At 45.5% G+C, this 16,646-nt stretch overlaps 1 protein-coding gene across 6 annotated transcripts in view; it reads left to right on the forward strand.

Annotated features, from left to right (window-relative positions):
- LOC121574108 (la-related protein 1) overlaps positions 1-16,646 on the forward strand; it is a 150,119-nt gene that overhangs the window by 15,327 nt on the left and 118,146 nt on the right. The window contains exon 1 of one of the 6 annotated variants that reach the window (XM_045222680.1): positions 14,051-14,815. The exons of 1 other annotated variant lie outside the window; for it this stretch is intronic. In XM_045222680.1, coding sequence (XP_045078615.1) covers positions 14,419-14,815 — 397 coding nt within the window. In that variant the 5' untranslated portion in view covers positions 14,051-14,418. Of the gene's footprint in view, positions 1-14,050; positions 14,816-16,646 lie in introns of those variants that run through there. 4 more of the 6 variants (XM_045222678.1, XM_045222677.1, XM_045222676.1 and 1 more) reach the window with 4 other exon arrangements.

Here is a 16,646-nt window from a genome sequence, read left to right on the forward strand (position 1 = left end):
GTGTTGTCTGTGTCTGTCTCCCCCTGCTGTGCAGCCCAGTCAGAGGATCTAGGTCAGGGGGCGTGGCCATTCTCTCTCATGCTCAGTTACATCCAGCTGCAGCTCATTGTCACCAATCAACCAGCAGTTATCTACCCGGGCTGGACACCTCTCCAGCGCCAGTTCGTTCCTACACCACCTGTGGTAACTTGGCTCCGTACAGCAATCTCAGTTTAGTTGTTACTCTCTCAGCATTATAGTTGTTTCTGCCACGTTTGTAACCTGTCTCTCCTTCGACCAGATCCCGTCGGTTCCTGCTGCCTGCCTGCCTGCCATTCCCACGCCGCAACCTGCTCATCTGTTGTCTGATATCCTCGTCATCCAGCTCTCAGTACTACTGGCTCTCCACCCCACTCAGCTCCTACCCCGGTCTGAAGCTACTCCACCCTGAACTGTTTCTCTCTGCCAAAACACGCTGAATAAACAACATCCTAATTCACCCTCTTTGTCCGTGTGTCCGTCTCTGCACCTGAGTCCCCACCAAGCCTAACAGGACTGGGAACACGCACCCCTAACTTAGTGCGGGGAGCAGGAACGGGTTGGGCTGTACTGGGAACACGCACCCCTAACTTAGTGCGGGGAGCAGGAACGGGTTGGGCCGTACTGGGAACACGCACCACTAACTTAGTGCGGGGAGCAGGAACGGGCCGGACCGTACTGGGAACATGCACCCCTAACTTAGTGCGGGGAGCAGGAACGGGTTGGGCCGTACTGGGAACACGCACCACTAACTTAGTGCGGGGAGCAGGAACGGGCCGGACCGTACTGGGAACACACACCACTGGCCTTGTGCGGGAAGCAGGAACAGGCCGGGCCGTACTGGGAACACACACCACTAACTTAGTGCGGGGAGTAGGAACGGGTCGGGCCGGACTGGGAACACGCACCCCTAACTTAGTGCGGGGAGCAGGAACGGGTTGGGCCGTACTGGGAACACGCACCCCTAACTTAGTGCGGGGAGCAGGAACGGGTTGGGCCGTACTGGGAACACGCACCACTAGCTTAGTGCGGGGAGCAGGAACGGGCCGGACCGTACTGGGAACACACACCACTGGCCTTGTGCGGGAAGCAGGAACGGGTCGGGCCGTACTGGGAACACGCACCACTAACTTAGTGCGGGGATCAGGACGGGCCGGACCGGACTGGTGACACACACCACTTGCTTGGTGCGAGGAGCGGGACTGGGTTTCCTCATAAACCTCCGCTCCCTCTGCTGCCTAACCAGTTCCTCTCGCCGTGCCTCTACACTCTCCTTCTCCCTTATCGCCTCCAGTAGTTCCTCCCTCTGACCAACTAACACCTGCTCCCTCATGACCAATAGCCCCCGTAACCTGGTGGCCTCCTCTCCTATTCTGCAGATTCGCCCTGTAGCTGCCTCCAGCAGCCCCGTCGTCCATGCCGTGTGCCCCCCCAAAAATGTTTTATTGGGGTTGCCTCTCGCCTGTCCGACAACGGCCCGGTTGGCGCCGCTTCTCCTCTCCTGCCTGGACATCCTCCCTCATCGCCCTCAGGTAGCGGACGGCCTCCTCCTCGGTGATCTTCCCCCAACCGAGGAGGACATCCACTAGCGTTACCTCCGGCGTTTGCTCCTGGACACGCTGCTTGGTCCTTAATTGGTGGGATCTTCTGTCATGATCGTCATAAGAAGTGAACCAAGGCGCAGCGTGATATGCGTATATCTTTTAATGAGTACTATTACAATACAACAAAACAACAAAACGATACGTGAAGTCCTAAGGTAACAAAACACCAACCGACACGGAACAAGATCCCACAAATGACAAGTGCAGAACAGGCTGCCTAAGTATGGTTCCCAATCAGAGACAACAAGCAACAGCTGATTCACGTTGCCTCTGATTGGGAACCACCCCGGCCAACATAGAAAACACATGAACTAGAAACTGAACATAGAACACAAAACATAGACCCTACACACCCTGGCTCAACATATAAGAGTCCCCAGAGCCAGGGCATGACAAAGTTCTTGAAATTGTCCGTATTGACTGACCTTCATGTCTTAAAGTAATGATGGACTGTCATTTCTATTTGCTTATTTGAGCTGTTCTTGCCATAATATGGACTTGGCCTTTTACCAAATAGGGTTATCTTCTGTATACCCCCCTACCTTGTCGCAACACAACTGATTGGCTCAAACGCATTAAGAAGGAAATAAATTCCACAAATTAACTTTTAAGAAGAGACACCTGTTAATTGAAATGCATTCCAGGTGACTACCTCATGAAGCTGGTTGAGAGAATGCCAAGAGTGTGCAAAGCTGTCATCAAGGCAAAGGGTGGCTATTTGAAGAATCTCAAATATAAAATATATTTTGATTTGTTTAACACTTTTTGGGTTACTACATGATTCCAAATGTGTTATCTCATAGTTTTGATGTCTTCACTATTATTCTAAAATGTAGAAAATAGTAAAAAATAAAGAAAAACCCTTGAATGAGTAGGTCTTCTAAAACTTTTGATTGGTAGCATATACTTCCATAATTTTTTTTAAACTGGTACCGGGGGATCTTCAGATGAGTCTTGTGAGGCTCGTGGGCATCCTAGAGTAAATGATACAATGGGTGGGTCTAATCCTGAGGGCTGATTGGTTAGAACCGCATTCCAGTCGGTGTCTATTCCACAAGTTACCACCAGCTAAATCTATGACATTAAAATGCCTATTTACTCTGTTCCATCTGACTGCGCAATCCAATTTCCAGTCAGCCCAGCCAGGCAATTTATAAACTTGATCTCCACTATAAAAAGCATATAGACATTATCTCACATTTCTTTTAGACTAACATTTAGTTTTCAACAGTGGAGATTTGTATAAACCTTGCTGTCTGTCTCTCCGACATTTTCAACATTGTTTCAATATTCAAATTCGATCTTCAGCTGTGGAATAGTAGTCATGAACGTGTCGGGAGTCGGGAGTCGGGATGAGACAGACAGACAGGCAGCTTTTCTCAGCAAGTCGAAATCATGAATCAGCATCATTTTTATGGATATATACAAAGAAATATCAACAGAAAACAGGTAAATGAAATGAATTGCAGCTAGTTTGCAGTCTTTCCAGCTTCAGTTTGAAGTGATTGTGTTAGCTTTATTGTTGGCTAGCTCCTCTGAACAACAGTGTCCTGACGAGAGAGCACATTTTCTTTGCCTGGTGAAATCGCTCCTCAGTAACTCATTGTTATGGATGTCACTAGAAAAGAGCTTAAACAAATTCAAATGCAGCTACTTTGTTGTTATTCTGGCTGCACTGTTTGACGTGACTGTAAATTAGCCGTAGTTGGCTAGCTAGCAAGGGATAAGGATATCCAAGATGGCGAAGTAGTGCAGTCCTGTTTCTGTCGTGTGTCTGTAAATAGCCTGTAAATACCCTGTTTTTTTGTATTTTTCGTACATATTTCCCTATCAGACTTTTCATCCTTCTACAAAATATACTTTCCTGCAACCCGCCTCACTCAATGTGGAACGGATTCTATTTTTGACTTACCTTTATCTAGAATCTAGAATCTCCAGTTGAAACTAGCTAGCCAGCTAACTAGCTACTTGCTATTAGCCACAGCTAGCGGTGTTTCACCCAGAACATTGGATTTTTTTCCGCGGGATTAATTTTAATCACTGGACATTGATCACCGGATATTCGGCCAGTCTGCACAGCGCGTTATCGACCCAGAACATATCAGTTTTTCCGCCGGAATCACTGAATCACTGGACCTTTAACTCCGGATTCATCGCTACCAGCTGGCTACAACAAAACGGACGCTGTGGTCTGGCTAATCATCCTGAGCTAGGCCCATCTCCCGGCTATCTACCTCTCTGTCAACCGGACGGGACCACCTAGTGTTGACACGGAGCCCCGCCGATCCTACACGACTGGTCTGCCGACGAAATCGTCTGATGTGGTTACGACGTTAACCACGAAGATTCCATCCCATCGGCTAGCCCTGGCCCGCTAGCACACACTATCCGTGGCCTCTTACTCACAAGTGCTTCACCACCGGACCTTATGATAACTCAGCTATACAGCTGATATCTGCTGGACTGTTCCTTTTTACGGTACTACATCCTGTTTATGTTTAGCCTCAGCCCAAACATGGTTAGTTTATTGTTGTTTCGGTTATTTCTAATTGTACTATATCACTGTAGACCCCCCAGCCTAGCTAAAACTGCCTTAGATATCTCCTTTGTCCCTCTCCCCATACACTCAGAGACCGACTCAATTGATGCCTCTAGAGATACTATCTCTTTCATTGTTACCCAACGCTTAGGTTTACCTCCACTTTACTCATATCCTTCCATATCCTTGTCTGTACATAATGCCCTGAATCTTTTCTATAACACCCGGAAATCTGCCCCATTTATTCTATGTACCCAACGCACTAGAAGACCAGTTCTTAAAGCCTTTAGCCGTATCCTTATTCTAGTCCTCCTCTGTTCCTCTGGTGATGTAGAGGCTAACCCAGGCCCTGCAGCCCTCAGTATCACTCCTACTCCCCAGGCGCTATCATTTGATGACTTCTGTAATCGCAAAAGTCTTGGTTTCTTGCACATAAATATCAGAAGTCTACTTCCTAAGTTTGAGTTATTCACTGCGTTAGCACACTCTGCCAACCCTGATGTTCTAGCAGTGTCTGAATCCTGGCTCAGGAAGGCCACCAAAAATTCTGAAATTTCCATCCCCAACTATAACATTTTCCGTCTAGATAGAACTGCCAAAGGGGGTGGAGTTGCAATCTACTGTAGAGATAGCCTGCAGAGCTCCATCATACTATCCAGGTCTGTGCCCAAACAGTTTGAGCTTCTACTTCTAAAAATCCACCTTTCCAGAAATAAGTCTCTCACTGTTGCCGCTTGCTACAGACCCCCCTCAGCCCCCAGCTGTGCCCTGGACACCATATGTGAATTGATTGCCCCCATTTATCCTCAGAGTTTGTACTGCTTGGTGACCTAAATTGGGATATGCTTAATACCCCAGCCATCCTACAATCCAAGCTAGATGCCCTCAACCTCACGCAAATTATCAACGAACCTACCAGGTACAACCCTAAATCCGTAAACATGGGTACCCTCATAGATATCATCCTGACTAACATACCCTCTAAATACACCTCAGCTGTCTTCAACCAGGATCTCAGCGATCACTGCCTTATTGCCTGCGTCCGTAACGGGTCCGCGGTCAAACGACCACCCCTCATCACTGTCAAACACTCCCTAAAACACTTTAGCGAGGAGGCCTTCCTAATTGACCTGGCCCAGGTATCCTGGATGGATATAGATCTCATTCCGTCAGTAGAGGATGCCTGGTTGTTCCTTAAAAGTAATTTCCTCTCAATCTTAAATAAACATGCCCCATTCAAAAAATACAGAACTAAGAACCGATATAGCCCCTGGTTCTCCTCAGACTTGACTGCCCTTGACCAGCACAAAAACATCCTGTGGCGTACAGCATTAGCATCAAATAGCCCCCGCGATATGCAACTTTTCAGGGAAGTTAGGAACCAATATACACAAGCAGTCAGGAAAGCAAAGGCTAACTTTTTCAAACAGAAATTTGCATCCTGTAGCACTAACTCCAAAAAGTTTTGGGACACTGTAAAGTCCATGGAGAATAAGAGCACTTCCTCCCAGCTGCCCACTGCACTGAGGCTAGGAAACACTATCACCACCGATAAATCTACAATAATCGAGAATTTCAACAAGCATTTTGCTACAGCTGGCCATGCTTTCCATCTGGCTACCACTAACCCGGCCACCAACTCTGCACCCTCTGCTGCAACTTGCCCATGCCCCCCCCTGCTTCTCGTTCACACAAATTCAGACAGCTGATGTTTTGAAAGCGCTGCAAAATCTGGACCCCTACAAATCAGCTGGGCTAGACAATCTGGACCCTTTCTTTCTAAAACTAGCCGCCGAAATTGTCGCAACCCCTATTACTAGTCTGTTCAACCTCTCTTTCATAACGTCTGAGATCCCCAGAGATTGGAAAGCTGCCGCGGTCATCCCCCTCTTCAAAGGGGGTGACACTCTAGATCCAAACTGCTACAGACCTATATCCATCCTGCCCTGCCTTTCGAAAGTATTCGAAAGCCAAGTTAACAAACAGATCATCGACCATTTCGAATACCACCGTACCTTCTCCGCTATGCAATCCGGTTTCCGAGCTGGTCACGGGTGCACTTCAGCCACGCTCAAGGTCCTAAACGATATTATAACCGCGATTGATAATAGACAGTACTGTGCAGCCGTCTTCATCGACCTGGCCAAGGCTTTCGACTCTGTCAACCACCGCATTCTTATTGGCAGACTAAATAGCCTTGGTTTCTCAAATGACTGCCTCGCCTGGTTCACCAACTACTTCTCAGATAGAGTTCAGTGTGTCAAATCGGAGGGCCTGTTGTCAGGACCTATGGCAGTCTCTATGGGGGTGCCACAGGGTTCAATTCTTGGGCCGACACTTTTCTCCGTGTATATCAATGATGTCGCTCTTGCTGCTGGTGACTCTCAGATCCACCTCTACGCAGACGACACCATTTTGTATACATCTGGCCCTTCATTGGACACTGTGTTAACAAACCTCCAAACGAGCTTCAATGCCATACAACAATCCTTCAGTAGCCTTCAACTGCTCTTAAACACTAGTAAAACTAAATGCATGCTTTTCAATCGAACGCTGCTAGCACCCGCCCACCCGACTAGAATCACCACTCTCGACGGGTCTGACCTAGAGTATGTGGACAACTACAAATATCTAGGTGTCTGGTTAGACTGTAAACTCAACTTCCAGACTCACATAAAGAATCTCCAATCCAAAGTTAAATCTAGAATCGGCTTCCTATTTCGCAACAAAGCCTCCTTCACTCATGCTGCCAAACATGCCCTCGTAAAACTGACTATCCTACCGATCCTTGACTTCGGCGATGTCATTTACAAAATAGCCTCCAACACTCTACTCAGCAAATTGGATGTAGTCTATCACAGTGCCATCCGTTTTGTCTCCAAAGCCCCATACACTACCCACCACTGTGACCTGTACGCTCTTGTTGGCTGGTCCTCACTACATGTTCGTCATCAAACCCACTGGCTCCAGGCCATCTATAAATCACTGCTAGGCAAATCCCCGCCTTATCTTAGCTCATTGGTCACCATAGCAGCACCCACCCGTAGTCTGCGCTCCAGCAGGTATATTTCACTGGTCATTCCCAAAGCCAACACCTCCTTTGGCCGCCATTCCTTCCAGTTCTCTGCTGCCAATGACTGGAACGAATTGCAAAAATCTCTGAAGCTGGAGACTCTTATCTCCCTCAATAACTTTAAGCATCAGTTGTCAGAGCACCTTACCGATCACTGCACCTGTACACAGCCCATCTGAAATTAGCCCACCCAACTACCTCATCCCTATATTGTTATTTATTTTGCTCTTTTGCACCCCAGTATCTCTATTTGCACATAATCTCTTGCACATCTAGCATTCCAGTGTTAATACTATTGTAATTATTCTGCACTATAGCCTATTTATTGCCTTACCTCCATAACTTGCTACATTTGCACACACTGTATATATATTTTCTGTTGTATTTCTGACTTTGTTTTTTTTTACCCCATATGTAACTCTGTGTTGTTTTTATTGCACTACTTTGCTTTATCTTGGCCAGGTCGCAGTTGTAAATGAGAACCTGTTCTCAACTGGCTTACCTGGTTAAATAAAGGTTAAATAAAAAAATAAATAAAAAGAATGTTGCCAGCCAGTATGGCAATAGAACATTTAGAATGAACGACTCCGTCGCGTCCATAGATACAGAACAAAAATACTTTACGACTGGGTTGCGTCTCTGGCAACAGAACTGATAGAACAAACCCTAGATTTGTGTCGGGACTATATCTTGTGGAAGGATGAAATAGTATGAATGCATTCATCATAATAACATTTTTAATGAAAATATGTAAATCATTATTTGAATATGTTGGTAACCCATTGTATAAAAGTAATGATGAACTCAAAGCTGATGTTTGGAGGATATATTGGCATAGTTTGCCAGCCCTCAACTGTGTCTCAGGCCTAACAACACCCCTGCCAATATATCCTCCAAACACCGGCGTCTCGGGCATTATCACTTAAACAACCTACTTGTACGTGTTCGTGAGAGACTCACCTTTCCACAGAGGGTGTGTAGCCCAAACTGTTCGAATGCTACAGACAGAAGTTGGCAGATCGACTGTACCGACTTCAGACGAGTGCCAAAATGCTTTTGGGTGTCATAGAGCAAAACGACCCCCAGAAGCGTTTGGACGCTACAGATATTTTCATGGTCTGACAAACACTGCTCCAACTCTGCCACCTTTCACCTCAGATGCGCAAGAGCGACATCCGCGGATGCGGTGGATTGAGACGCATCTCATGCAAAAAACAGATATCTCTAGCTTAAACAGATTTTGATGGGGATGTGTTAATTATGCTAATTAGATTTCCACAGGGGCGCGGACATTGACTCTAGGGGGTTTAAACAAAAACGGTGTTACTGTTGAGAACCATGTCAGCAGCTTTCTACTGATATATTCCACAGAGACAAGCATGTAAGCTTACTCCCTTCAACATTGTCCCTGCCTGGCCCTAGGTTAATCCCTAAATAGGCAAAATGATCAGGTTTCCCAGGGAAAGACAGACACTTGTTGTCCCTGTGTGTGCTCCTGAGTGGCCAGCTTGTTTGTCTGTCAGCTGTGTTGTTGTGGGTAGATAGTTACAGGAACAGTAGTCAGGATGGGCTGAAATCAGGTTATTTTGTCACCCTGCCAGCCTGCTGCCACCTGTGCTGCTGGCTTGTTTGTCATGTGGGCAGCACAAATATGACATTTCACTATGTGTATTTTCAACAGGACGCCCCTTGCATCTCACGAGGGTTTTGTACTATTGACCCAGAGGCATGTCAAGGTTTGTCCACCATTCCCACGCAGCGTAGGTGGTGGGTCAACGTACTATAGATCTAACAGCCATCACTATGCCTGCTTAAGAGTATAGATTCCTTCCCTGTCCCTCACTGGGCTCAAACCAGGGATCCTTGGTAAAACTAGCGATTTAAAAAGAGAGAGTGAAGAAATTTCAAGCTGGGGAGTGAGGTTACTAATCCAACTCGTTACATAGGGCCCAACATCAAATCGACTCCTAGACCCTATCAATATACACCCGGCCTTCTTTCTTGATTCCCCCTTGCAGATCTATACTTGGTCAGGTATCAGCTACATAGTAAAAACATGGTAATAGTTCCACCTGGCCTTATGATTGGCTGGATGGAGTTTCTGCCTTATTGGGCTGCTCTGCTGCTAATTCCTTTCCAGTCCATGAATGGTCTGCAACATGGGCATTAGGTAGGGGTGAGGGAGCTGTTTCAGACTGGGCCATAGTGTCTCCTGGGCTCGTATTCAGGATCAGTTTGGACTATTAGTCAGATCATAATGAATAAGATTATAATGGGAAGATCAGTACTCCTAATCTGAGATGGACCCAGGAGTCTGTTATGCAAGGGTTGGGGTGAGGTGTGACCCAGGTGCGGTGCAGCATATACATTAAGCAGTAGGCAGAGATGGTGAAACAAGGATCTTTACTGGTGGTCCCGAAGCCTAAATACAAAATAATGGACTTACCAGAAATAGATAAAAGAAAGGCGGAGCAAATAAGTCTCCAAAAACCGTCTGACAGCCAAAATACGAAATACTACCTAAGACTGAAACAAATAACGAAACAGGAAGAACACTTCTCAAGTACCTGTACATAGGTCTCCGATCAGACACTGAGTAGTACTGCAAGACATAGAGAAACTAGCAGAGAAAACTGAGCAAGGGAACACATGGAAGTGAGGGCATAAATACACAGGTGAACAGATAAACACAGGTGACACCAATAGGATCATGATTAGTCCCGACTGTGAGTGAGGAGGTGCCTAAGGTTGTTGGGGGATGACACCTAGTGGGTCGCTCCGGAACTGCGACCCCCTCCTGTAACAGTGCCCCACCCCTTCCATTTATTGCAATGGTCATAAATTGCACAGCACAAACAATGAAGAAATCAGAGGAAATTTGAATTATTGTGAGTGCGGCAGAACGCTTTTTGGGACTCAGTGAGTTTACAGCCGAGGTATTCCAAGAAATCCTGTTAAAGGATGTTCTGCCCTCACAGGCCCCTGAGCCTGTGTAGGGATGTGACTTGAATTGGAAAGTGACTGAAGGAGTGGGACAGTTTTATTTTAATGTGTCTCTTTTGTGTAAACTGAAGAGGTGGTGTTTGCTCGATTGCGCTTAAGACATTGTACATTGAACATCTGGTTGGCAAGCATGTGAATGGTTTGTGTCTGGAGTGTATGGTCGATGAAACGGTGGCGCATGTGTTGTTATATTGTTGTAAGTATGTTGATGAGAGGGAAAGAATGAAGTGAAGGATCATTGAGGTTGGACAGGATTGTGGGGTTTGGAAGGGATTTGGGGAGGGTCTATTAGAATTTAGTAGGACTCTTTTTTATTTTCTCAGAAGTACTGAGGAGGATTTAGAAATGTTGTAAACAGTAATTGACCACAAACACCAGTACAGTAGGTGGCAGCATGCACCTTTAACACCTTTAACATTTGTTTGCGGACTGTCATTATATCATAGAAGAAGAAGAAGAAGAAGAAGAAGAAGAAGAAGAAGAAGAAGAAGAAGAAGAAGAAGAAGAAGAAGAAGAAGAAGAAGAAGAAGAAGAAGAAACCCAATTGCGCGGAGGGTGGACCATGAGATGTCGGAAGCAGAAGTGTCGTTTATAGCTTAACGCGCGTCAAGTACAGTTAGCGAGAAAGATGAGTGGACAACATTGAAGTCCAAGAATGGAACAAAAAGGGCTAAAATTATTGTGGAAAATGAGTCTGATGAATCGTTCCTTGTTGGAGTACATATTTTGGATAAAGATATTTACTTGGGAAACCCTTTTGAAGTCACAAGGATGGTGAAGAAGGCGTTGGGAAAAGTGGATGCAGTCAAAGTAACCAGGAGTGGTATGGTGTTGATATGGTGTGTATCTAAAGAGCAAAAGGAGCGTGCATTGTGGCTCGCAAAAATATTGAAGCATGAACTGAACAGTTTTAATTTTCTGTGTTATTTCTGGCATCCCGTTGGACATTGATAAGCAATATCTTAGGCAAAAGTTTCCAGGAGTAGTTAATGCACGTCCCTTGACCCGTTTGGAGAATGGGAAAAAGGAGCAAAGTTGATCTGTATTATTGATGTTTGATGAGTATTTACCATACTATGTAAAGTTGGGATACAGTGCATTCAGAAAGTATTCAGACCCCTTGACTTTATCCACATTTTGTTACGTTACAGCCTTATTCTAAAATTGATTAAATAAAAACATTTCCTCAGCCACCCTGTTTCCATTGATCATCCTTGAGATGTTTCTACAACTTGATTGGAGTCCACCTGTGGTAAATTCAATTGGATTACTGCAACTCGCTGTTGGCTGGCCTCCCTGCCTGTGCCATTAAACCCCTACAACTCATCCAGAATGCCGCAGCCCGTCTGGTGTTCAACCTTCCCAAGTTCTCTCACGTCACCCCCCTCCTCCGCACACTCCACTGGCTTCCAGTTGAAGCTCGCATCCGTTACAAGACCATGGTGCTTGCCTATGGAGCAGTGAGGGGAACGGCACCTCTGTACCTTCGGGCTCTGATCAGTCCCTACACCCAAACGAGGGCATTGCGTTCATCCACCTCTGGCCTGCTGGCTCCCTTCCTCTGCGGAAGCATAGTTCCCGCTCAGCCCAGTCAAAACTGTTCGCTGCTCTGGCACCCCAATGGTGGAACAAGCTCCCTCACGACGCCAGGACAGCGGAGTCACTCACCACCTTCCGGAGACATTTGAAACCCCACCTCTTTAAGTCTTTAAGGAATACCTGGGATAGGATAAAGTAATCCTTCTACCCCCCCAAAAAAAAATGGTAAAGTGGTTATCCCACTGGCTATAGGGTGAATGCACCAATTTGTGAGTCGCTCTGGATAAGAGCGTCTGCTAAATGACGTAAATGTGCCCTTGAGCAAGGCACTTAACCCTAATTGCTCCTGTAAGTCGCTCTGGATAAGAGCGTCTGCTAAATGACTAAAATGTAAATGTAAATGTAAATTTGGAAAGGCCAAGCCATGAGGTCAAAGGAATTGTCCGTAGAGCTCCGAGACAGGATTGTGTCGAGGCACAGATCTGGGGAAGGGTACCAAAACATTTCTGCAGCATTGAAGGTCCCCAAGAACACAGTGGCCTCCATCATTCTTAAATGGAAGAAGTTTGGAACCACCAAGACTCTTCCTAGAGCTGGCTGCCCAGCCAAACAGCAATCGGGGGAGAAGAGCCTTCGTCAGGGAGGTGACCAGGAACCCGATGGTCACTCTGACAGAGCTCTAGAGTTCCTCTGTGGAGATGGGAGAACCTTCCAGAAGGACAACCATCTCTGCAGCACTCCACCAATCAGACCTTTATGGTAGAGTGGCCAGACAGAAGCCACTCCTCAGTAAAAGGCACATGACAGCCCGCTAGGAGTTTGCCAAAAGGCACCTAAAGACTCTCAGACCATGAGAAACAAGATTATCTGGTCTGATGAAACCAAGATTGAAGTCTTTGGCCTGAATGCCAAGTGTCACATCTGGAGGAAATCTGGCACCATCCCTACGGTGAAGCATGGTGGTGGCAGAATCATGCTGTGGGGATGTTTTTCAGCGGCAGGGACTGGGAGACTAGTCAGGATCGAGGCAAAGATGAACGGAGCAAAGTACAGAGAGATCCTTGATGAAAACCTGCTCCAGAGCTTTCAGGACCTCAGACTGGGGCAAAGGTTCACCTTCCAACAGGACAACAACCTTAAGCACACAGCCAAGACAACGCAGGAGTGGCTTCGGGACAAGTCTCTGAATGTCCTTGGCCCAGCCAGAGCCCGGACTTAAACCTGATCGAACATTTCTGGAGAGACCTGAAAATAGCTGTGCAGCAACGCTCCCCATCCAAGCTGACCGAGCTTGAGAAGATCTGCAGAGAATGGGAGAAACTCCTCAAATACAGGTGTGCAGAGCTTGTAGCGTCATATCCAAGAAGACTCAAGGCTGTAATCGCTGCCAAAGGTGCTTCAACAAAGTACTGAGTAAAGGGTCTGAATTCTTATGTAAATGTGATATTTCATTTTTTTCATTTTTTAAAATAAATTAGCAAAATGTATAGGGTATTGTGTGTAGATTGATGAGGGAAAAAAACAATTTAATCAATTTTAGAATAAGGCTGTAACCTAACAAAATGTGGAAAAAGTCAAGGGGTCTGAATACGTTCCAAAGGCACTGTATATAAGATACGCCGTAAGAACATTCATGCAGAACCCGATGCAATGCAAGAAGTGTAAAAAGTTTGTGTCAAGTGTTTGCAGACGGAATGATTATGTTATTGAAGAGTATGTGAATGTAAAATGTTGCAACTGTGTGGAGATCATATTTCCAAATTCCCTGAGTGCCCTGTTAGGGTGAAAGAGGTTGAGGTGTCAAGGGCCAGGGCTGTACAGCAAATATCCTTTGTGGAGGCAGTGAAGAGCGTTGAAGGGGCAACAGGACACAGTTCTGAAGAAGATATGCGGTGGATGCACCACAACCCGTTGCAAATGTTATCCTTCAATCAAGTGATCTGGATACACTTATGGTGAAAAGGTGGATTTTGTAGCATTTATAGCCACAGTTATTAATTGTACTGCACAAGTGTCCAAGAAGTCAGACATCATTATATCTGCAGCCGAGAAGTTTTTGGGCCTCCTAGACTTAACAGCAGAAGCGCTGCAAGGACCACTGTCGCCAGGAACTGTCCCGCCATCACAGGATCCTTCTGAGCCTGTGTAGGGACCTGATTAAAACAGAAAAGCAGGCTGATTTAGTTTAATTAACATGTCGTTACTGATCATTTGTATGGATATTAATTTTTTTACACCGCATTTTTTCCCTTTTTGGATCCTTATTATCCACCTGTACAATAGGTGGCGGAATGTACATATAATTGTTGCGAACGCCGTTATACCAAAGAAGAAGAATAACCCAATTGTACACATCTTTGCGTGGTCACACCCCCCGAGCGTACGTGCGCGCACCCTTCTATCGCGTGATGGTGATCATCCATGTTGCTGTTAGTGGTGAAGATTAGCTTGTAATTTAAGAGAAGCTCTCGGGCGCTTTTTATATGTTTTAATTTAACACAAACCACTCTGCGTCTTAGACTGAAGGCTATTTAGTCTAGGGGTGGAGTGGAGAAACGATAGACGAGTTCATTCGAGGAATATTAAACATTTTCGTTCTTGAGTTGTAGGCGAATTTGGGGGTATCGTGAGTAAAAGGGGAAATGGCCACTCAGGTAGAGACTCTCCTACCCAACAATCCTCTTATCAAACAGGAGGATAATGGGCAATCGAGCAAGATGATACAACATGGAGAGGACTGTCTGGAAAAGGGGGTGAAGCAGACAGGTGTTGCCGACGAGGGTAGCAATATGAAAACAAACAACTCGGAACAGGGTGGGATTGCAACGAAGGAACTAAGCTCTAAACAGGCAAAAGAAGAGAGTAACAATCAAGAGAAAGACATCCTGGATCAAGAGAAGTACACGACTGATCAAACGGAAGACTGTGTGAAATGCAGTAAAAGGGAGTTTGCTGAAGCACCCCCGCCCAAGGTGAACCCATGGACTAAGAAAATGAATGCGGTGACCGTGGTCAGCGTGAATGGACGATCGCATCATGGTTTGTATTCCTCCCATAACAACAATGTTCGTGCTGACACTAGTACTGCCTGGGTTTAGGGTGCATTCACCTGAACCACTTGAAGGCCAAGCATGATCTGTTGCTGTCAGATCTATGATAGTAGGGAGTTCCTCGCAGGATAATGCTGCATTGCAAGCTTGCTCGCACCTAGTAGACCGCTCTAGCTAGTTAACAATATATAGAGCAAGGCCCCAAACTATTTCTGGAATAGTGGATTGTAAGCTTCTTCCACAATATAATTGGAGTTGATGTTCAAAACAACGTATTCTGTCGTCTCTTTGACTGATGACACCTGTTCTGCAAATGTAATAAGATAAATGAAGCAGATGGCTAGACTTTTTTTTTGCCAGTGTCTGGGCCTCACTCGGGGACGTTACAGGCTGAAACTAGCGATGTTTCATATGTCGTATATTTAAAAACTATAACGTTATCATTACACTACTTTTTGCCAATTTTTTTGTTGTTGTGCCAGCTGCCGATGAAGTGACTTGGGTTGACCATCAGTTTCCCATTACAGTTGCATGGCTAGCTAACATGGCTGTATAGACGATGCTAGCAACAACACGATGTCTGAACTGAAGCAGCAAGGCACAGTAATACCTTAGCATTGTCATAGGTGGAACGCGATTTAACTTTTACGATTAAACGCCAGATAGCTTATGGTACTTACAGTAGCTACAATTTTTTTGCCCATATTTGTGAAGCACTGTTTAGTGACATGCAGCCAATGGACATTTTAAGCTCTTGTTTTCAGTTGAGAAAGATTAGCCTAGCACGCTGAAAGTGAGTGCTGATGACTAACAATAACGTTAGAAGTTGGGCCTAGCTAACGTTAGTTAGCTAATCATCAGGCTCGAGCTAGCTAGTTGGGTAAAGCAGGCAGCTAACGGAATCCAAATCACGTTATTTAACGACACTTAGTTTGACGCTTAGCAAAAATGCAGCGTTGGAAAATATTTGCGCAGTTTTATCCAACAGGCTGAAAACTAGTGTTTGTTTGTTATGGTAGGCTGGACACATGACATTTTTTACAACGTTTTTTTGATAAAAACGAGTTCATTGCATCCGCCGTTGAACCCAGTTTCATAATATTACCATATGTCCCAGCTGCTTGCCGTAGTTTTGAAGTAGTAAGGAAAAAACGGCCCTTATTTTAGGTTATTTTTCACCCTGCCAGCTCCTATTAGTTCTATTGAGCACCGTGGCACCAACTCGCCTACCAAATGTTTTATTCACAGCCCATTGTTCTATGTCACAGTGCCTGCTTCGCTATTGTTGGCAATGACACCTGCACAGGTTAAACCAATTGCTGATAGTTAAAACGTCAACAACAAAAAATTACTCATGGAACTCTGAGGTCCTCCCATTGTTTCCTATAGGGGAAATATAGGTATGTCTATTTGGCCAAATATCTCGCAATGTGTACATTTAGATTTTTTTCAAGTCGGGCATCATTTTAATCATGAGAATCTCCTCTTTCTAATTATGTAAAGCTGGGCAGCGTACTCCGTTGTCGTCAAACGCTAGCCCCGAAATACTTTTTGCCCTTGGAACGCTGAGCTCCCCCAATTGTTTTCCTATGGAGAGGCATGCTGGTATATTTCGCCAAATATCTCGCAATGTGTATATATTTACATTTTTTCAAGTAGGACACCATTTGAATCACGACAATCTCCTCTTTCTAATTATGTAAGGCTGGGCAGCGTACTCCGTTGTCATCGATCGCTAGACCAGAAATAGTCAGAAGTTGCCCTTTTTTCCCCTACTTCCTCGTAATGCAGACATAAGCACAGTTGACACCATCGAGGTG

Source organism: Coregonus clupeaformis, chromosome 9 (assembly GCF_020615455.1).
Source record: "Coregonus clupeaformis isolate EN_2021a chromosome 9, ASM2061545v1, whole genome shotgun sequence".
Classification (NCBI taxonomy): Eukaryota; Metazoa; Chordata; class Actinopteri; order Salmoniformes; family Salmonidae; genus Coregonus; species Coregonus clupeaformis.